The 22678-nt window shown below is 43.2% G+C and overlaps 1 protein-coding gene and 2 long non-coding RNA genes across 4 annotated transcripts; 2 read left to right on the forward strand and 1 right to left on the reverse strand.

The window, feature by feature from the left end:
• Positions 1-1539: 1539 nt before the first annotated feature.
• arrdc2 (arrestin domain containing 2) lies at positions 1540-11548 on the reverse strand. 2 transcript variants are annotated; one of them, XM_029706617.1, is made up of 8 exons: positions 11394-11548; positions 10929-11188; positions 4516-4585; positions 4101-4351; positions 3733-3989; positions 3383-3545; positions 3099-3253; positions 1540-2993 (listed from the first exon to the last, which is right to left on the reverse strand). In XM_029706617.1, exons 2-8 carry the CDS (start codon positions 11185-11187, stop codon positions 2940-2942), a joined length of 1209 nt encoding a protein of 402 aa, XP_029562477.1. In that variant the 5' UTR covers position 11188; positions 11394-11548; the 3' UTR covers positions 1540-2939. The 2 variants fall into 2 exon arrangements, with proteins under 2 accessions (XP_029562477.1, XP_029562475.1); XM_029706615.1 differs by lacking the exons at positions 10929-11188; positions 11394-11548 and adding an exon at positions 5227-5649.
• Positions 11549-12333: 785 nt separating this feature from the next.
• On the forward strand, positions 12334-13621 carry LOC115158094 (uncharacterized). The gene is made up of 3 exons (XR_003868620.1): positions 12334-12463; positions 13129-13306; positions 13490-13621. It is a non-coding gene; the product is annotated as an uncharacterized LOC115158094 (long non-coding RNA).
• Positions 13622-13730: 109 nt separating this feature from the next.
• LOC115158991 (uncharacterized) lies at positions 13731-14758 on the forward strand. Its single transcript, XR_003868801.1, has 2 exons — positions 13731-14158; positions 14280-14758. It is a non-coding gene; the product is annotated as an uncharacterized LOC115158991 (long non-coding RNA).
• Positions 14759-22678: the final 7920 nt, after the last annotated feature.

The following is a 22678-nucleotide window of genomic DNA, read 5'->3' on the forward strand; positions in this document are numbered from 1 at the left end:
GGTCCCATGGTGTTTATACTTGCGTACTATTGTTTGAACAGATGAACTTGGTACCTTCCGGCGTTTGGAAATTGCTCCCAAGGATGAACCAGACTTGTAGAGGTCTTTTTTTCTAAGGTCTTGGCTGATTTCTTTTGATTTTCCCATGATGTCAAGCAAAGAGGCACTGAGTTTGAAGGCATTTCTTGAAATACATCCACAGGTACACCTCCAATTGACTCAAATGATGGAAATTAGTCTATCAGAAGCTTCTAAAGCCATGACATCGTTTTATGGAATTTTACAAGCTGTTTAAAGTCACAGTCAACTTAGTGTATGTAAACTTCTGACCCACTGGAATTGTGATACAGTGAATTATAAGTGAAATAATCTGTCTGTAAACAATTGTTGGAAAAATGACTTGTGTCATGCACAAAGTAATGTCCTAATCGACTTGCCAAAACTGTAGTTCGTTAACAAGAAATTGTTTAAAAACAAGTTTTAATGACTCCAACCTAAGTGTATGCAAACTTCCGACTTCAACTGTGTGCCGTAACCGCCTATTGCAATTTGTCAAGACAACATATATCAAATGTTTTGCCTTGCGTGCCAAGCCACCAACTCACCACCGGCACCAGCCAGGGCCTGTCCCAATAGGTTTGGTGTGAGATGGAAACGTCTATTTTGGTCAGGTTTTGAAACTGACTGTTTTTTATGAATTTGTTATCCTTGATGGCCTGTCTAATTAATAACACCATCTTGGTATTCTGTTTCCTCTTTCACTGCAGATTGTAGGCCTACTAGGTCACATATGCTGTTTCCTGTGAAGGAGTTTATAATGCATCTACCTCACACAAGATATTGAAGGTTTCGTTACGTAAACCAGTCACAGATGGAGTTTTGATAAGACAAAAAATGACAAGAAATAAAGTCAGAAACTCTGTAGCAGGCCACTGCTATCCTTCCATCCTGTTCTTGTATGTATTAAACAATTGTAAGACCCCAACATCTGCCAAAGGCTGCAGGAATAGCCAGAAAAGCAAAATTATTTAACTGTACAATGTAAAAATATACACCCACTACCACTTCACAATTATTGTTTTCATGGCCTGATGCCTCTGAGTAAGAGAAGTGTTCTTCAGATGAACCATGCCCGCAGTGCTGCCTGGGCACACATTAAAACTACTGTACATGATGTTCCAAAAAAAGACAGTAGAATGTAGCAGAACAAAAAGAAAATTCATGAGGTTTCAGGTTACCTGGACCTTTAAGTTTGGTCAAAGATATTCAATTCCCATTATGGTTCAAATGTGTGGATGTTGAAAAAGTTAAACGTGACCGAATTTCTTTTCACCAGAATTCCCCTGCTCAGTCATGTTTCTTAAGCACGTCAATGAGTAGCTGTTGAAAAGGAAGCTTTAATATCCTCTTCTTGAGATGGCACTCAATCTATTTGAGGAGAAAAAGTTGTATTGAACCTCTAGTCAAGTCTAACCAACGAAACTTCCTGGGAAATAGAATGAGGTAAATTAAGAAATGAGTTGACAGGAAACACAAAAATCTATGTCAGTGTTTTTATTAGAAACAAGAATTACAAAAACTTTGGCAAGTTCTGTGAATCAACAATGGCATTTGTATAAAATACATTCCATTTAAGGTGTGTGCTGCACTGAGCATGACACCAAAGCTGCGTTGCTGACCTGAAGCCACCATTCTCTCCACTATTTGGAAATTTGGTCAAAGTCCTCAGTAATTTCTTGGAATGTTCTTTTGTACACTTCAAAGTGACATCAACGTAAGGCTTAATGTAACGCTGAACAAACGTTCTGCAGACATTTATAAACTGTTCAGAAACATCAAGGCACAGGCATCTGGGTTGAGACAAAACGCACAAACCACATGGCTCAGACATTTCCTCTTTAGCTGCTTCTAAAACAAATCATTTGAGCCTGAAGCAGCTTCAAAACAGACTCACACGTTTCTTCCTCTTGTCATTGTTGTGAACGGTCATAAATCAGTACTAGTCTCTACTTGAGAAGACACTATGCATAGGTTTGTGCTAAAGAACTAGCTTTTACGCAACCCCAATTCCTCTTGAATTCATCCACATACACAGAAATCCACTTAGTCTCTTCATCCAGTACTGTTATATTAACATTCAGAATATGTTGAACAGCTCCATACAGAGGATAGCTGCTGCATCAGAATCGCTCACGCAATCATTTCAGTTCATTTGCAGATACGGCAGGCTTTCCCTTTTGCATAGTATTACCTGTGCACATCGGCTTAATATCTAAACCTGCTGACTCAACGCCTCTTCACCAAACCATGACTTCTCAGAAAAAGTGCTTACTTGAATGTCATTTACCTGACCATCAGTAGAAATAGTCATGGGAACATCATGATTGAGTCATAATACATAACGCAGGTTGACATCTAGGCTATATGTTACAAGGCAAAGGGGAGTTAGGTATTACAGATGCCTCAACATCAAGCCAGCTGATTACTTCTTCATATCACATAGCATTCTTTAAGGCTTTAGGTATCATCTGCATCTCCAACTCCAACTCTCCCCCTTACAAAAATCAAGTGATTCTCCCCCAATATTTCCCCAAATTCCATAAAAAACACAAAACATTTATTGTGTGGGAATCATTGATTGGCAGGAGGGGCTCTGTTTCCTCATCCAGAGCCAAAATCACTTTGGAGGACAGGAGCCATGGGACAAGTTATTTCCTTTTGTTTCTCAACGTAAGATGTCCATCTTTCTTTTTTAAAAAAAGGGCTTCCTCTACAACCAGGTCCTGTCGTCTCCATCTCCTCAGCGGTACTCTTAGTCCCTACTAACAACAGAGGTCACATCTTGGGACTGGGTAGCCAGTTTCGGATAGTAATCCAGGAGAAGACAAATCACTTTGCGTAATTAAGTCGGGTCATCGCGTGACGCTCAAGTGGTTGGTTCAACACGTCATGCAGCGACGTCTCATGTTGAGGGGCTGAGGGTTTGGGTCGACCTGCAGGCGCAAAACAAAAGGTATACGTTTCAATAAGGCACATTGGGTCATGAAGTGTAGAGAGTTCAGTTAAATCACAGAGTATTCTAAGTGGTGCTAGCTCACCTCGCAGTACACCGGAGGGGGTCGGAAGCGGAACTCCTGGACAAAGGCCCTAAGTGGGTGCTCCATGATCCCACTGAGGTCCTCCTCAGGACGGTGGGCCATAGTGTTCTGCTCAGCCTCCTCATCAGTCACCACAGAGCTGTAGTCAGGAGGAGCTGTATGGGGGAGGGAAAGAGGGGACAGATGAGTCAACTATTTTCCCTAAGGTTGGAGATTTCCAGGGGGTTTGGCATTTAGCTTTGGGGAACATGTTAAGTCTTGTTTACAATGAGACAGACACTTACGCTCAGGCTGCTCAGGGATGGCCATGCGGAGCCATTCCAGGTTGACACTGTACTGGCTGCTGACGCTAGAGGTGCGGCTGCCGAAGGGATGCAGGGGGATGGTGCCCATCACCAGCGGCAGCTCTAGGCACAACTTAGAGGTCCCAGGAACATCCACACATACCTAAGTGGTGGAGTGGGGAGAAAACTTTTAGAACTACAGTAACATGGACTCTTCAGTAGGGGTAAAACCACTAACGACTGACCTCTAATTAGCTTTTCATTATCAATAAGACACATATACTCAACAAGGAAAACCTAATAAATGTGAATTAAGTGCTTTCCATTCTCTATCTAGGGAGTGAACTCACCCTGAGCATGTATTCCACTTTGATGACGCGGCACTGCAGGATGGAGGGCCCAACGGGTGGGATCTTGATGGCGCGGCCATGCCAGGTCTCCCGACGCTGGGCTCCCACCACGTCGCCACTAAGCGTGGCCACCACCGCCCGCTTCTGCTTCATGGTGCCCCGGGCGAGGAACGTCTGCGTCTGTGTGATGTAGGCCTTGGGCACCACAGAGCGTGAGGTGGCATTGTCAAACTCAGCAAAGACAGGAATCACCTCACCTGGAAGATGGAGAATAGAGGCTGCGACGTTACATTTGGTTCAGTTAAAAACAGTTATAAGTATTTGCTTAGTTCAGGCCGCTAGGGTTAAAGGATATGGTTGGTTCTTACCTGGTGTGTAACCTTTACGATCGATCTTGGCCGTTATTGACACCTGTCCAAAGTTGTGGTACCAAACCCGTGCCATCTTGTCTTTACTGCCAGCTTGGGGGGCCAATAATGCTGGTGTGTTGATGTCAATGGGCTCAATGACTGTGAACTCCTTCTTGATCTTCCTCACTGTAGCCCAGGGCCTGTGCAGCTTCACCTTCACCCAGTAGCGGACGCTGCCATGCTTGCCTTCAAAAGATGTTACCAGTGTCCTGTTGAAGTAAAACATCAATTGATTAGACCTTAGTTGTTCTTTAGTAAGATGTGATGATATCATAGGCCCAAATCAAATGCAATCAACATTTGCAATCAACACAGTGCATTACTGTATGCTAATACTGAACCGAAACCATTCATTCCAGAAGGGGATACTTACTCTTCAGGCAACTGGAAACTAAATGGAAATTCATGTCTTCCAGCAGGGAGGAGGATGAGCTCGCCATTATCTGAAAATAAATTAATAAAACAAGCATTAAATGTTTTGTAACAACTTCTGATACATTCATTGATTACTGAAAGAGGGCATTTTGCTTTCCAATGCTATGTACTACCTAAAATAAATATTGGATAAGTCACTGAGCTCAATTTTCATTACAGTGAACTGCAACTGAAGTTACTCTTTTCTCCTCAAACAAGAGCACCATATTTATCCAATATTAAAACGTTAGGTGGTACATAATCACTCTCTATACTACTTGCAAGGGGTGGTTCCTTTTCACTGTCCCGAGAACAGATTTGTCAACCCTGGAGCTCTTAAATGGGTATTTGCAGGCCCTTGATTTGTGGGTTAATTTGTTCCATTTTATATTATTTATGGCAGCACTGAGACAGAATCCCCTTTTAGAGTGAATCTAACTTGCATTGACAACACTTGGACCTTTAAAAAAAAATTAAAAAAAGAGAATAATTCAAAGCTAATAAATTATAACAAAATACAACCTCATGAGAGAAACCCCCCACAAAACGCAGTTGTGTACAATAAAATAATTTTCTCTTGAGTGAAATTTGCTCGAGATGGTTTGTCCGGAGAGTAACATAGCATGGAACACGATTGCTTACATTCACAGAGAAAGAGTGAATGACTAACCTGCTTGCAAAAGCACTTCTCTTCGGTTGAGATATTCCACTTCGTCGCTGTAGTTTTGAGTATAAGCAGTACTAGACCCAGCCGAACGAGACTCGGTCCAATACACTTTAGCGAAACCTTCGGCGTGCAACTTCAACGACTCCACTTTACATTCCCCTGCGAGGTCCAAAACAACTTTTCCAGACACCACGTCCCCACTGCTGAAGACCGGAGGAGAGTCGATTTCTGGAGAGTCAAAGACGATGTCAAACTTTTTCAATTTGCCGAAAATCATCTTGAGGCGTGTTAATTCCAAAGGCAATACTTTCGCTAAAATACTCTTGTTCAAGTAGTCAAAAAAAAACGTAGAATGTTTCAGTCGTCTCTTCACTGCCTTCTGGCTTGTCGCTATGCAAAACTGTTGCAGTGGAGACGGCCACAGCTCCTTTTTGCACGAAGTGAAAGGAGGCGGGATCTCCGAATGTATTACGTAAGGTGCCATGCATAGATTGTAGCAGGCTGACAAACATCTTCCCTGGGCGTGGAGTGCTCCGAGCGAGCGGAGAAAACAGTGGTGATTGATGGTTACAGGTTCTTAGACAAAAACAGACTTAACTGAGCATGCCTGAAGACTGCAAAGATCCTCCCATTAGACAAAATAGTTTCACATTGTACTATCGTGCAAAGGTATTTATTTTCGCTTTAGCTCGTGTCCATTTTTAACATTCTGTACATGCGGTCTATGCGTTAGTTCCAAGAAACAGAACATGCACAGCTTTCAAAATGGATTTTCTTAGACATGATGATGATTAGAAAAGTCTCTAAAGCCCTGTGTGAACGATCATGAAACATTTTTTTTTTACTATTTCATATAGCCTACCACTTCAAGCAAAAGCAATAATGAAAAAGGGAATGCGCATAAACATGAAAAGTACATTTAAGTACATCTGCTTGCAATACAAATACAACGATCATATCTTACAGAACATTTAGTTCCAGGCCCTCTAGATTGCAAAATCAGGGGTGAAATGTTGTCCCAAAAACAAAGTTGTTTACTTATTTGTTTCCTGAAAGTATGTGAGGGTTATATACTGCCTCCTGTGGTGTGAACGACACATGCAACAGCTGGGCTTTGTCATGGAATACAGACTAGTACCAGTACTGTGCAACTTTATGATATCAACCGCCTCCTGGTGGCTATATGAGAACTTAAAAAGTATGTCATCAACTTCAGTGAGCTCTGACTCTAGACTTCCTGTAATTGCTGGGCTGATGAGATAAAAACCATGTATGCCTGCATGCCTGCACAAAGTATGATTTTGGACTTCTACACCCACGTTGTATCAAATAATGAATGGTCTGCAGCCTCATCACACTAACAAAGTTAACACCGTGTACATATGTGTTCAGAACAGACCTATCTTGGTAGAGTGCCAAGTTATGTATAGAAGGCTATAGCTATGCTTTTCGGGGGTCTGGCGTAAGGCACACAAACAGCAGGACTTAAGCCAGAGTGTATTCACACAAAGAATACATGAAAGACACAGTCTAGTTTATTGCAATGAACATGGACGGCATCTTTACACATTTATCAGACGACCAAAGACAGCTGCAGTATCAGTCTCAACATGAAATGTCTCCAAACCAAATCAACCAAACTAATGTCATGAAGGGAGTAAAACTATTCTGCAATTCTATCTGACCATGGGGAAAAGGCTACGTTTATATGACCTATGAAATGAGATAAGATGTCCACAGAATATGTTTGCTCACATTGCTTTTATAATGAAATAGGACTGCACTTCACAAGCTATTTCCCAACTGACTTCCCATGATTAAAGATCCATTTGACAAATGCCTGTACCCTGAAGTGCCAGCCTTTTAGCAATTATTAGTCAGACTCGAGGCAAATAGCAAAGGACTGTTGGGGTGTATTTCAACAACTTCCTGTAGAGGTTGTTAATCTAGCTGCTCCCACATGTTTTTCCCTTGTTACCTGAGAGACAGAGGCAGCATTTTTTTTTTAAACCCCCACACCTTTTCAGGCTAGCAGCCATCTTCGGCCTTTGCCTCTTCTTGGGTTTCTCCACTCATTCTTTCTTTCACTTTAGTTTATACATTCCAAAACCACTATTTACAGTCTAACAGTCATAATGAAAGAGAAAGTGTCAAAAACCCAAGAGCGAGACTCAGAAAGTAAATGGCCATGCTCCTTTTCTGATTAAAGCTACAATAATCAAAACAAGTCCACAATCAAACCAAAATGTAGACATTTACTTTGGCTCTGTGAAGGATAATATGAAGTTCTGTGAGATACCTGACTTGGTTAAATCAAAATAAGTCAAGGTTTATCAGTATGATCAGCGCTTGACTTGGGCAGGAGTTCATCGGAGTTCAATACCCGGCACCTCAAATTTTCACTGCTTGAGTCCCTACACCTCTTATAGATTATTATCTCAAAACTATTGTGGAGTTCCTGCACCTAAATATAAACAGTACCGGCACACAAAATGAGTGCTGGCACCTATTTTATTCCAAGTCAAGCACTGAGTATGACATGTAAATTATGTTTTGAACGCCATCCAATAAATAATTTCCTGTTATTCTCTGGGAAATGTATCATAATTAGCCTATCCACATGTAAAAACTGGCCAACACTTATATTAAGCTGCCCCTCTGCTATACTAACTTTATGTAACCATGCAATTACTCAGCTGTACATGGTAGTTAATGTGTAGTTACATGTTATAACATTAGCTAAATCCACTTTAATTTAACCTTGAGGTTAGAGAAGGCGGCCTGTCAAGAGGTCAGCAGCATGTACAGTACCAGTCAAAAGAATGAATATTTTCTACATTGTAGAATAATAGTGAAGACATCAAACCTATGAAATAACACATATGGTTTCATGTAGTAACCCAAAAAAAGTGTTAAACAAATAGATAAGTAGCCACCCTTTGCCTTGATGACAGCTTTGCACACTCTTGGCATTCTCTTAACCAGGACTTGAATGAGTAGGTGTGTCCAAACTTTTGACTGGTACTGTACATACAATGCAAATACAAACGCTCACACAGGACAAACAAGTGCAATGATGCAAATATCTCCAAGGTATCAGTACAATGTAAAGAGTGACCCAAAATACGTATATTTCAAACCAGGCTGTACGTTTTGTTGATACAATGACCCTATTGGTTGGCCTATTCGCCTCATTTATCTGGCAATTGTCCTAAAATATACATCTGGTTTGGATTGGACACCGGCTCCGACACTTGTCGGATGTGGCAACTATTATAGACTACAAAGGGAAGCACAGCTGCGAGCTGCACAGTGACACGAGCCTACCAGACGAGCTAAATTACTTCTATGCTCGCTTTGAGGAAAGCAACACTGAAGCATGCATGAGAGCATCAGCTGTTCCAGATGACTGTGTGATCACGCTCTCCGTAGCCGATGTGAGCAAGACCTTTGAACAGGTCAACGTTCACAAGGCCGCAGGGCCAGAAGGATTACCAGGACGTGTACGCCAAGCATGCACTGACCAACTGGCAAGTGTCTTCACTGACATTTTCAACCTGTCCCATCCTGAGTCTGTAATACCAACATGTTTCAAGCAGACCACAATAGTGCCTGTGCCCAAGAACACTAAGGTAACCGGCCGAAATGACTACCGACCCGTAGCACTCACGTCTGTAGCCATGAAGTGCTTTGAAAGGCTGGTCATGGCTCAAATCAACACCATTATCCCAGAAACCCTAGACCCACTCCAATTTGCATAACGCCCCAACAGATCCATAGATGATGCAATCTCTATTGCACTCCACACTGCCCTTTCCTACCTGGACCAAATGAACACCTATGTGAGAATGCTATTCTTTGACTACAGCTCAGCGTTCAACACCATAGCGCCCTCAAAGCTCATCACTAAGCTAAGGACCCTGGGACTAAACACCTCCCTCTGCAACTGGATCCTGGACTTCCTGACGGGCTGCCCCCAGGTGGTAAGGGTAGGTAACAACACATCTGCCACACTGATCCTCAACACGGGGGCCCCTCAGAGTTGTGTGCTCAGTCCCCTCCTGTTTTCCCTGTTCACCCACGACTCCAACACCATCATTAAGTTTGCCGACGAGACAACAATGGTAGGCCTGATCACTGACAACGATGAGACACCCTATAGGGAGGAGGTCAGAGACCTGGCCGTGTGGTGCCAGGACAACAACCTCTCCCTCAGCGTGATCAAGACAAAATAGATGATTGTGGACTACAGGAAAAGGAGGACCGAGCACGCTCCCATTTTCATCGACGGGGCTGTAGTGGAGCAGGTTGAGAGCTTCAAGTTAAGGTGTCCACATCACTAACAAACTATTATGGTCCATATACACCAAGACAGTCGTGAACAGGGCACGACAAAGCCTATTCCCCCTCAGGAGACTGAAAAGATTTGGCATGGGTCCTCAGATCCTCAAAAAGTTCTACAGCTGCACCATTGAGAGCATCCTGACTGGTTGCATCACTGCTCGGCCTCCGACCACAAGACACTACAGAGGGTAGTGCATTCGACACAGTACATCACTGGGGCCAAGCTTCCTGCTTTCCAGGACCTCTATACCAGGCGGTGTCAGAGGAAGGCCCTAAAAATTGTCAAAGACTCCCTCCACCCTAGTCATAGACTGTTCTCTCTGCTACCGCACGCAAGCTGTACCGGAGCGCCAAGTCTAGGTCCAAAAGGCTTCTTAATAGCTTCTACCCCCAAGCCATAAGACTCCTGAACAGCTACTCAAATGGCTACCCTGACTATTTGCATTGCCCCCCTCCCCCAACCCCTCTTTTACGCTGCTGCAAATCTCTGTTTATCATCTATGCATAGTCACTTTAACTCTACCTACATGTACATATTACCTCAAGTAGCTCAACTAACCTGTGACCCCACACATTGACTCTGTACCGGTACCCCCTGTATATAGCCTCGCTGCTGTTATTTTACTGCTGCTCTTCAATTATTTGTTATTTTTCTTTGTTGTTTTATTTTTTAACTTATCTATTTTTATTTAACACTTATTTTTCTTAAAACAGCATTGTTGGTTAAGGGCTTGTAAGTAAGCATTTCACTGTAAGGTCTACACCTGTTGTATTCGGCGCATGTGACAAATACAATTTGATTTGATTGTCAAGGCAAGCCATGCATGACAGCTGACTTTCTAGTGAAACATTAACTCCACCAGTCCTGCATTTATTTACCTGCCAGTCTGATGACCTAGATCCAATCCCTAGAAGTATGTTGCTGCTACACGTGAGCTTCATTCACAGCTTCATTCACACACACAACAGAATTGTACATATTAAGTTCATGCTGTCAACTATTTTCCAGTCTCGTGTTATTCTACGGTGCCTCTAAGAATGTCATTTTCTAATAGATTTGTGTTTTATGTTTTATAACCCAAAGTAGGGCCTGTGTCTTTAGTGTTTCCATATTTACTGTGTCCTACAGTAAGCTTGGTCAAATCCAAGGTGCCCTACTTTTAGAGATGCATGCTTTTTACCATGCAATTAATTAGTTCCATTCATGGGCTCGAAATTAGAATTTTAATTTGGATAATTGCATGAATAGGAAATCAATAGATACTAATCCTTTTGAACATTTTAACATGGTTTGAGATATAAAAAAAAAAATCCATTGACAAATAACCAGTGTGATTTTTCCAGAAATGCAGAAGAATTACCTCGGATGAGATGTTGTCTCTTCCTAAAGTAGGTGATCTTGGAGGTGTAGTCGTTGTAAACTGCATTCATGCCCCCACTGTGATCCTCAAGCCAGTGGGCAGTGGCAACCCCTCTTCCAATGACCTTCATGGAGTACACTTTCGTCTCCCTGTTGAGCTCTAAAACGACCTGTCCTGACACTATCTCGCCGCTGGCATACACAGCATCGTCCGGCTCGTCCAACTCCAGTTTAAAACGTTTAATTGTCTTGAAAGTCATTCTTTGGAGGGAAAATGTATGAATTATTACCACAAGAAAATGTAGCCCGTGACACAAATACCTGATGGAGCCGTGTTGTTTGTGAAAAGAAAACATGAATTGTGCATAATCACACGGACCTGCCTATACTAAATGTTACCGTTTTTGAATGAAATAATTCACACCAGCAGACCAAAGTTCTGTCAAAGAACACAAACCAAACCTACCTTCAAAAAATGGGATGGTGGATTTGAGTTCTTCACTGTAATATTTATAATGTTACAATGTTTCTACCACATAATTTCTATGCTCAAGTACGAATGGGTTTTTCTTTAACATACACAAATGAGAAAAAAGCACATGCGAGTCACGCCGTCCACTCGTGTTTACGAGTGTGGCCAGAAAGCGACCACTGTTTTCAGTGCCTGAAAATTCATTGGTTTACGAGATGATTCGCTACAGAGATTACTGTCCCCTCCCTCCCGGCTACATGAGTGCACTAACTTCTGTGTCTAATGTTTTCATGACTTCTCAGCGTTTTGGGGTATGCATCGATAAGATATAATGCATATAATGTATATAATGTAAGATATCAATGCATGGAATAAATCAAATACAATATATTTAATAGTTGCAGGTATATATATTGATGAAAATATAGTGTGAACATTGAATATTTTCCCATATTCAATCGGATAGTAATTGTGCATTCACTAAAATTGTTGAATAATCAGGGCTATCGGATTCACATGCACAAAACACAGGATCATAAAGCTTACTTTACACACACATAAATACCTAATGTCAATATTAGAGGTCAATCATGGGTAACCACATGGATGCAAAGTGTTGTTAAACAAAGATTGAAATGAAATTGATGCTGAAATACTGATAGTCATAGACTTGAAGTTGGATACAAGGCCAGCTCCAGGCATACTCAGCGTCCGCTTCACGTCATACATTACAACACGCAAAGCCATGCTCCTCGTTCAGGGGACACGTTCCGGTTCGTCCCATAGACCGTCATTCAAAGTTGGCTTCTTTCCGCGGTACTTTTGAAGCTGTCTGTCAAATAACGAGAACATGCCCAAAAGTTGTTGTGTAATGGGGTGTACCTCTAATAAAACCCCCAGACCTCGGGTTTTTTAACTCTACTAAATCCTAAAACAGAGCCTCACAGAAGAGTGCTGTGCTCTAGTCCAGGGTTTCCCAAACTCGGTCGTGGGAACCTCTGCAGTCCACCTCTAGGTAGCCTGTGGTCACACACACTACGTGTGTAGTAAACACTTCATTACAGGTAAGAAAATGCATTGTTGTTTACATTAGACAGGGTGTGTAGTTGTGTCTTCCGCTGTTGATTGGTATGTTTGTGTATAACAAAGAGCGCTATCCAGTTTTTCCCCGTATGCTTTCAGTCAACTCTAGTTTGAAGTAACGTTAGACTGCGGCCCGGAGCGTAGAGAGTAGCTTGCAGCTAACGTTAGCTATCTCAAGTCCGACCAATGGTGTATAGGTAAATCATTGAGTCTAACATTGTAAACGGTTATAAACGAAAAGGGTGGAGTGAAAGCCATCCTGAAAGTACATTTGTTAACCTGTCTAAGAGATAGTGAAATGTGTTGTGTTGGCCTGTTGAGTACACGGGGTAAAGAGCAGGAACTGGGTCGGAGCTCCCCACCTTGGCTTGGGTCTAAATTAGTGAGAGCCTGAGGTGTAGCTATTAGACCTACTGGATCTCAATGGGCTTTGGTCATAAGCCAAGCACAATGTAAAAATAAAATGCAATTTCAGACAAACACGTTTTCTTTCAACGTTCTTTCGTCTAATGAGAGTTATAAGGTAGAAACAGTAACACTGTGTGATGTGACGATTGCATTAGCTTTATCTCTGCACATGTGCCTGCTGTTCAAGGGTCTACTATCATTAATCCCACTTCTAATATTGCCTATGATTATTTTTCAGGGCACAACTGTACTCAAACTACAATAAATGGACAACTGTGAAGTATTTCATAGCTTGTAGTCCTGCTGGCAGTATCACATACTGTACCTGTCGAAAGGCTGCGGTGGTCGTGCTTCTGATGTGAAGATTTTCAGAGTCTGACTTTATCTCGCCACAATATCGTCATCCTGGCGATCAGGTATGTATTATGTAGGCTATGCCTGGGCGCCTGGACTCTAAGCTGTTCTGACAACTATTGTTTCTTTGACAAGAGGAGTTTGCAAAACAGCTCAAAGAGATCTGGCACCCAGACTGTATATGATCCTGGTAATATTTCTATTTATTTCTGATCGTGGCTGTTTGTTTTTTGTTGTGATTTCAGATCTTGGCTGACTTAAAGAGGTGGATTCATATTGGTATGTGTTGGCTCCAGTGCTTTCCACAGTTGTGACAAGTTGGCTAAGATGCCCTTTGGGTGGTGGACCATTCTTGATACACACAGGAAACTGCTGAGGGTGCACTTGGCACCTACTACCATACCCCCTTCAAAGGTGCTTAACCTGTCTCCTCCTCTTCATCTACACTGATTTAATAGGATTTAACAAGTGACATTAATAAGATAGCATAGCTTTCACCTGCATTCACCTGGTCAGTGTATGTCATGGCAGGTTTTCTTAATGATTTGTACAGTCAGTGTATATCTCTGACAACTCCTCATCAACTGCATTAGCTATTTGCACCCACACACTTTACATTGTATACTTTTTTACTTAAATTACTTACTATTGTGTATTATGTGTATGTACTACAATTAGACTATGGGTAAGTTCTGTCCATATTCTGTCTATTGTATACACTGTAGCACCATTTCACCAGGTCAAATGTATGTACATGGCGATTAGAGGTGATTCTTATTCTATAGAGAGGGTGATCGGTGTCCTGAAGGGAATATTCCATATCCTCCATGGGGAACATCCACTTTGCTTCTTGAAGAACCCTTAGGGATGAAGTTGACAAACGAGAAGAGACGATGGTTGACAACATACTACACGTATGTGCTGCAATGGTGAACATGTCTGATAGTGTTGTTTACAAGAATACAAATGAATGTGACAGCCAAAGGGATGCCTAAAAAGGGTCCTGAAATGCCAATCTTTTTTTTTCTTCACCAGACTGATTACATGATTCAGGGTTGAGTCCTTCGACTGAACTACTGTATTCCTAACTTTTCTTCATGTACCAGCTTCCCATTCTTCCTCTCTGCACTGTATTCCACCCTGGACGGTCTGTAGACTGGAGTCTGTGTCCTAAGAAGGAAACACATCACCGTCAATTGTTTTTGGTTGTTGATGTTTTTTACAGCCAGCGTGGAACCAGATATAAGGCTGTATTCAATCCGTATCGCGGAAGATCCGTGTTAAAATGCAAAGGTAATTTCCGATTGAGCCGACATATGCAGCGTTTAATGCGAATGCAGTCTCCGCGAACATGGGAACATGGCCTTTACATTTCAGACGAGCTAATAAAAGGTGGATCTTCCTCGATACGGATTGAATTCAGCCCATAGACTTGGTTTTCTTAACTTATTCCCAATCTCTTATTCTATCAGTTACAGTATATGAAATAAATATACAGTAGACCTATATCACAACCTAGAGTTTGTACCTTGTCTATGGGCTGTGCCAACCATCTTGTTGTAGATATACTTGGCCCAGAATCGGTTTATTGTGTCCAGAGCCTTGGTGAGGAAGTCATCATCTCACGGGACACGGACAATTACACATTGTTTGGGGGTCCACGTGATGAAATCAGTTCTTGTTTTACAAACATCTGCGCCTGTGTTGAACAAAACATAGTGAAAACTGACTCAGCGCGTAGCAGTCTATGCTCCTATGAACTTTTTGATGTCAGACAACATTTAGGTCAACTATGAACTGTGTTGATATGCATTTTCCCTTATAACTGTGTCACGTTTGTCGTATGATGAAGGAGACCAAGGCCCAGCGTGTGTATCGTTCCACATTTTATTATAACGGTGAAACTATGCAAGACATACAAATAAACTACTAAACAAAATAACAAACCGTGACGAAGAGGTGAAACATACAATTTCCTCAAAATAATCTCCCACAAAACCTAGTGGGAAAAACAACAACTTAAATATGATCCCCAATTAGAGACAACAATGACCAGCTGCCTCTAATTGGAGATCATCCCCCCCAAAAAACAACATAGAAAAACAGAAACTAGAACCACACAACATAGAAAATTGAAACTAGACATAACCCCCTGTCACGCCCTGACCTACTCTACCATAGAAAATAAAAGCTTTCTATGGTCAGGACGTGACAAACCGCTATATAATTCAGTGTAAATGTTTACCAACCTGAGTGTTGGAGAAGTGGTTCTTCCTCAAAGAAGTTGCACTTGCCAGATGCCCTCTCTTGTTCTGTAGCCAGTCGTCTAGAGTGCTGTTGTCTTGTGCCCAATTGAAAGGACACTTGACCTCCAGGACTCTGTGTACAGCCACCCATGTCTGATGTGATTCCTCCGTCACCCTCCACAATGTGTCACACCCTGACCTTAGAGAGCTGTGTTATTTCTCTATTTGGTTAGGTCAGGGTGTGGGGTGGGCATTCTATGTCATGTATTTCTTTGTTTTGGCCGAGTATGGTTTCCAATCAGAGGCAGCTGTCTATCGTTGTCTCTGATTGGGAATCATACTTAGGCAGCCTTTTTCCCACCTGTGTTTGTGGGTAGTTGTTTTTTGTTTTGTATAGTGTACCTGACGGAACTGTTGGCTTTTTGTTTAGTTATTTTTTGTTTTAGTGTTTTTGATAATAAAAATCATGAACACGTACCATGCTGTGCTTTGGTCCACTCCTTCCGACGAATGCCATTACAGAACTACCCACCAAAAACAGACCAAGCAGCGTGCCCAGGAGGAGCAGGGATCCTGGGCCTGGGAAAAGAGAGAGTGGAGGACGTCCTGGACCTGGGAGGAGGTAATGGCAGGGGACAAGACCCTGCCATGGAAGCAGGTGGAGACAGCGAGAGAGGAACGGCAATGATACGAGGAACTAGCACGGCAATGACGGAAGCACGAGAGGCAGCCCCCAATTTTTTTTTTGGGGGGGGGGGGGGCGCACAGGGAGATTGGCAGAGTCAGGGTGGAGACCTGAGCCAGCTCCCCGTGCTTACCGTGTGGAGCATGTGAACAATCAGGCACGGTGTTATGCTGTGATGCGCACTATATCTCCAGTGCGCATTCATAGCCCGGTGCGCTCTGTGCCTGCGCCCCGCATTTGCCGTGCTAGAGTGGGCATTCAGCCAGGACAGATTGTGTCGGCTCAACGCTCCTGGTCTCCAGTACGCCTCCTCGGTCCAGGATATCCTGCACCAGCTCTACGCACTGTGTCGCCAGTACGCCTTCACTGCCCAGTTCGTACTGTGCCAGCGCCCCGCACTTGACGGGCTAAACTGAGCATCCAGCCAGGACGGGTTGTGCCAGCCATACGCTCCAGACCTCCAGTGCGCCTCCACGGCCCAGTATATCCTGCGCCAGCTCTACGCACTGTGTCGCCAGTGCGCCTTCACAGCCCAGTTCGTCCTGTGCCAGCGCCCCGCACTTCCCGGGCTAAAGTAAGCATCCAGCCAGGATGGGTTGTGCCAGCCTTACGCTCCAGACCTCTAGTGATGATCCATGTCCCAGAGCCTGTAGTGATGATCCATGGCACGAAGCCTCCAGTGATAATCCATGGCCCGGAGCCTCCAGTGATGATCCATGGCCCGGAGCCTCCAGTGATGATCCATGGCCCGGAGCCTCCAATGATGATCCATGGCAAGAAGCCTCCAGTGATGATCCATGGCGCGGAACCTGTAGTGATGATCCATGGCAAGAAGCCTCCAGTGATGATCCATGGCGCGGAACCTGTAGTGATGATCCATGGCACGGAGCCTCCGGCAACGGTCCCGCAGTCCGGAGCCTCCGGCGGCGGTCCCGCAGTTCGGAGCCTCTGACGATGATCCACGGTCCGGTGACACAGAAGCGGAGGGATCAGCTGGCGGAGCGGGGGCTACGCCCTGAACCGGAGCCGCCACCAAGATTAGATGCCTACCCGGACCCTCCCCTGTAGGTTCAGGTTTGTGGCCGGGAGTCCGCACCTTTGGGGGGGGGGGGGGTACTGTCACGCCCTGACCTTAGAGAGCTGTGTTATTTCTCTATTTGGTTAGGTCAGGGTGTGGGGTGGGCATTCTATGTCATGTATTTCTTTGTTTTGGCCGAGTATGGTTTCCAATCGAAGGCAGCTGTCTATCCTTGTCTCTGATTGGGAATCATACTTAGGCAGCCTTTTTCCCACCTGTGTTTGTGGGTAGTTGTTTTCTGTTTTGTATAGTGTACCTGACGGAACTGTTGGCTTTTCAATTTGTTATTTTTTTGTTTTAGTGTTTTTGATAATAAAAAACATGAACACGTACCATGCTATGCTTTGGTCCACTCCTTCCGACGAATGTCATTACACAATGGTTTGACTTGAGCCTTCATGATGGTGCGGTCGGACGCCCCAGGTTTGTGATGATAAATCACTTGTACCCATCCACTTTCAAATAAGTTATTGGGCTTCCAAGGAATGGTAATTGTTCATATTACGTGCAGTGTAGATACCTTGTAAGATAAAGGGCAAAATACATAAGAAAAATGTACTGAATGCACAACTCATGGAAACATCAGATTATGTTTTTTTAGGGGAAGAGGTAGGCACTGGGCAGGAAGGTGCTGCCAGTAAGCCTAATGTTATCACCCCTCTATCCTAATGCCAGGACTGGAAGTGTAGTCCTTTTTATATAGTACATTGCTATAATACTTTTGACTATTGTTTTTGACACAAAGTAGGACTGATAGGTGTCTAATAAGCTAAAGTTTTCAACTGAAATTTAATGTAGGTTAAAAAATGGAGAGAAGGCTATTATTACAGCCTCAGATCTTGGAATATGGGTCATGCAGCCTAATGGTCAGCCAGCTCATTAGTCATTTCTAAGGGATATTATTAAGAATAAATAGCTAACTTGAAATGATGAAACTCAGTCGCGAAGTGGTAGGCCACACAAGCTCACAGAATGGGATCGCCAAGTGCTAAAGCGTATAGCGCGTAAAAATCCTCTGTCCATGGTTGCAACACTCACTACCGAGTTCCAAACTGCCTCTGGAAGCAACATCAGCACAAGAACTGTTCTTCAGGAGCTTCATGAAATGGGTTTCTATGGCCAAGCAGCCACACACAAGCCTAAGATCACCATGCGCAATGCCAAGCGTCGGCTGGAGTGGTGTAAAACTCGCAGCCATTGGACTCTGGAGCAGTGGAAATGCGTTCTCTGGAGTGATGAATCACGCTTCACCATCTGGCAGTCTGACGGATGAATATGGGTTTGGTGGATGCCAGGAGAACACTACCTGCCCCAATGCGTAGTGCCAACTGTAAAGTTTGGTTGGAGGAGGAATAATTGTCTGGGGCTGTTTTTCATGGCCCCTTAGTTCCAGTAAAGGAAAATCTTAATGCTACAGCATACAATTACATTCTAGATGATTCAGTGCTTCCAACTTTGTGGCAACGGTTAAGGGGAAGGCCCTTTCCTGTTTCAGCATGACAATGGCCCCATGCACAAAGCGAAGTCCATACAGAAATTGTTTTTTTGAGATCGGTTTGGAAGAACTTGACTGGCCTGCACAGAGCCCTGACCTCAACCCCATCGAACACATTTGGGATGAGTTGGAACACCGACTCCGAGCCAGGCCTAATCGGCCAACATCAGTGCACAACCTTACTAATGCTCTTGTGGCTGAATGTTCCAATGTCTAGTGGAAAGCCTTCCCAGAAGAGTGGAGGCTGTTATAGCAGCAAAGGGGGGACCAACTCCATATTAATGCCCATGATTTTGGTCATGTAGTGTATATACTTTCTATACCCTATAGGGATAATTAACAATTAATACATATTAATGGGCCTTCCGAGTGGCGCAGTGGTCTAAGGCACTCCATCGCAGTACTAGAAGCATCACTACAGACCTGGGTTCGATCCCTGGCCAGGAGGGCTTTTCTTGGCTCATCGCGCTCTAGTGACTCCTTGTGGTGGGCCAGATGCTTGCAGGCTGACCCCCGGTTGTCAGTTGAACAGTGTTTCCTCCGACACATTGGTGCGGCTGGCTTCCGGGTTTAGCGGCAGGTGTTAAGAAGCGTGGTTTGGTGGGTCATGTTTCGGAGGATGCATGACTTGACTTTTGCCTCCCGAGCCTGTTGAGGAGTTGCAGCGATGAGACAAGATCGAAATTGGGGAGAAAACGTTTTTATGATCTTGCCAGACGTTTGTCGGGGTGAATCTGATGGGGCAGCAGGAAAGCCCCACAATATCCGTAAAAAATAAAAGATTTTACACCGCTCCTCGGCAGGAAGGCTGGAAGAATAGTTTCTGGACATTTTTTTGATTAATATAATGTATGAATCACTTAAATAAATAGTTCAAGTAGTTGAAATAGCAAGATACTTTCCCCTCAGTTTTGCAATGAGCGCCAATGGGTAACCAAGGATTGCTGCAGGTCCTGTGTCCACCAAACAGTAGGTGGAGTCTCCAACCAAGGGGCGTGGCCAACACGTGATCGCCCCTAAAACGACATAAACAGTCACTTAGGGTGCCCAGGGCCCTGACCTCCAAGGGGCCCCCTATTGATTTTGTTGGTCAATCTCACTCAGATATTCAAATGGCATGTCTTGATAAAATGTGTAGAATTGCAGGAAATGTGCTTTAAAACGGCAATAATTGCTCCCCAACCCATCGCTAAATGCGTAGAATTGCAGGAAATTAGCTGTAAAAATGTTTTTCTCTCTCTGTCATCAAAACGGGGGCCACTAAAAGGCTAGGGCTGGCCCTGGGTGACCTGATCTAGTGTAAAGCTATAGTACACCACCTGTTTCTTGTCTGACTAGTGCAAAAAGTTGCTATATTTATTCCCTCCTTCAAAAATACATGTGTTGATGAAATAATGACCTTGGGCTATGTTTCCTCATTATAACTGGGTCATTGCCCTTTCGGGTGGGTGAAATCAGGTTTCAAATATTTACGTCTACCCGCAAACTCACTGTTTTGCTAAACAAAGCAGCTCCCAAAACATGGCAATTAGCATCCTGGTTTTAAGGTTATGTTGCTGTTTCATCCTTATCCTATTTATTTTTACACAGATCATAGTTAATCACTTCTAAAAAAAAAGGGAGTAAATCCTAAAACTAAACCTGTCATTGGCGAAACAGACACTAACCGAAACTAACCTCGGTAGCACAGGTATAATATAGGTATAAGGGTGTCATACATGCTCATGACAAGTCTTACAATGTTTTCAGTGGCGACACCTGTTTTGAGCACCACATTTTTAGCCAAATCACATTTTTTGGGGGTTGCCTGTTTTGCGTGTTATTTTGACATTTCTACGTGTCACATATCAGTTTGCAAACAATGTTAAAAAAAATATATCTTTGATAAAACGTATCTGTGCTTATTGGCTATTGGACATAAACTTTACATAACAAGTTGGAAATTGCAAATTCAACAATGAGGGATTTGGAAGAAGTCAGTGGCTAACTGCAAGCATTGCAAAGAAATCATTAGCCTGCTATTCAGTGGAATGACTGTGTGGTCCCAAGTATAATCTTAAGCGGTTCTTTTCCTACTTTAAAATTATAAACATTCAACATTGGCCATGCAGTCAATGAAGCATGATTTGTGCCGTGCTCAAAACAACTGTTAACTCGGAACTGCAAAATCTGGCTAGTGAGTTCAAGGCAACTGGGAACTCGAGAAAAAACAGCTACGACTGGGAAAACATTTTGAACTTTCATCCAACTCGGAATTGTAAATCGGGAACTCGGCCCTCTTTCAACAGCTACGACCTGAAGATCACTGACGTCATCATGATTCAACAGTTTTTTCGAGTTCCAAGTTGTCTTGAAAGCACCATATATCCAGAGAAAGCCAGACTTTGATGACAAAGTTTGATGACAACATTTGCCCACGAAGGACCGCCGTGCCACCTTCCTGTTCAAGTGAGCACAGCACAACAAGGTGAGGCAAAAATGTTTTGTATGCTGCTGCATAAATAATGTAATATGCCAGGGAGATACAGTGGCTATAAAAAGTCTACACACCCCTGTTAAAATGCCAGGTTTTTGTGATGTAAAAGAATGAGACAAAGATAAATCATGTCAGAACTTTTTCTACTGTTAATGTGACCTATAATGTGAACAATTCAATTGAAAAACAAACTTCGAGGGGGAAAAATGAAAAATAAAAACCTTACAATAACCTGGTTGCATAAGTGTGCACACCCTCTTATAACTGGGGATGTGGCTGTGTTCAGAATTAACCAATCACATTCAAACTCATGTTAAATAGAAGTCATTACACACCTGCCATCATTTAAAGTGACTTTAATTAATCACAAATAAAGTTCAGCTGTTCTAGTAGGATTTTTTTTTTTTCCTGACATTTTCTTAGTTGCATCTCAGAGCAAAAGCCATGGTCCGCAGAGAGCTTCCAAAGCATCAGAGGGATCTCATTGTTCAAAGATATCAGTCAGGAGAAGGGAACAAAATAATTTCCAAAGCATTACATATACCATGGAACTCAGTGAAGACAGTCATCATCAAGTGGAGAAAATATGGCACCACAGAGACATTACCAAGAACTGGACGTCCCTCCAAAAGTTATGAAAAGACGAGAAGAGAACTGGTCAGGGAGGCTTCCAAGAGGCCTACAGCAACATTAAAGGAACTGCAGGAATTTCTGGCAAGTACAGGCTGTGTGCTACATGTGACAACAATCTCCCGTATTCTTCATATGAATGGGCTATGGGGTAGGGTGGCAAGACGGAAGCCTTTTCTTACAATGAAAAACATCCAAGCCCGGCTGAAGTTTGCAAAAACAAACATCAAGTCCCCCAAAAGCACGTGGGAAAATGTGTTATGGTCTGATGAAACCAAGGTTGAACTTTTTGGCCATAATTCCAAAAGGTATGTTTGGCACAAAAACAACACTGCACATCACCCAAAGAACACCATACCACAGTGAAGCATGGTGGTGGCAGCATCATGCTTTGGGGCTGTTTTTCTTCAGCTGGAACCAGGGCCTTAGTCAGGGTGGAGGGAATTATGAACAGTTCCAAATACCAGGCAATTTTGGCACAAAACCTTCAGGCGTCCGTTGCTGAAGATGAAGATGAAGAGGAAGTTCACCTTTCAGCACGACAACGACCCAAAGCACACATCCAAATCCACGAAAGCATGGCTTCACCAGAAGAAGATTAACGTTTTGGAATGGCCCAGCCAGAGCCCAGACCTGAATCCAATTGAACACCTTTGGGGTGATCTGAAGAGGGCTGTGCACAGGAGATGTCCTCGCAATCTGACAGATTTGGAGCGCTTTTGCAAAGAAGAGTGGGCAAATATTGCCACATGAAGATGTGCCATGCTAATAGACTCCTACCCAAAAAGACTGAGTGCTGTAATAAAATCAAAAGGTGCTTCAAC

Source organism: Salmo trutta, chromosome 22 (genome assembly GCF_901001165.1).
Source record: "Salmo trutta chromosome 22, fSalTru1.1, whole genome shotgun sequence".
NCBI classification, from domain to species: Eukaryota; Metazoa; Chordata; class Actinopteri; order Salmoniformes; family Salmonidae; genus Salmo; species Salmo trutta.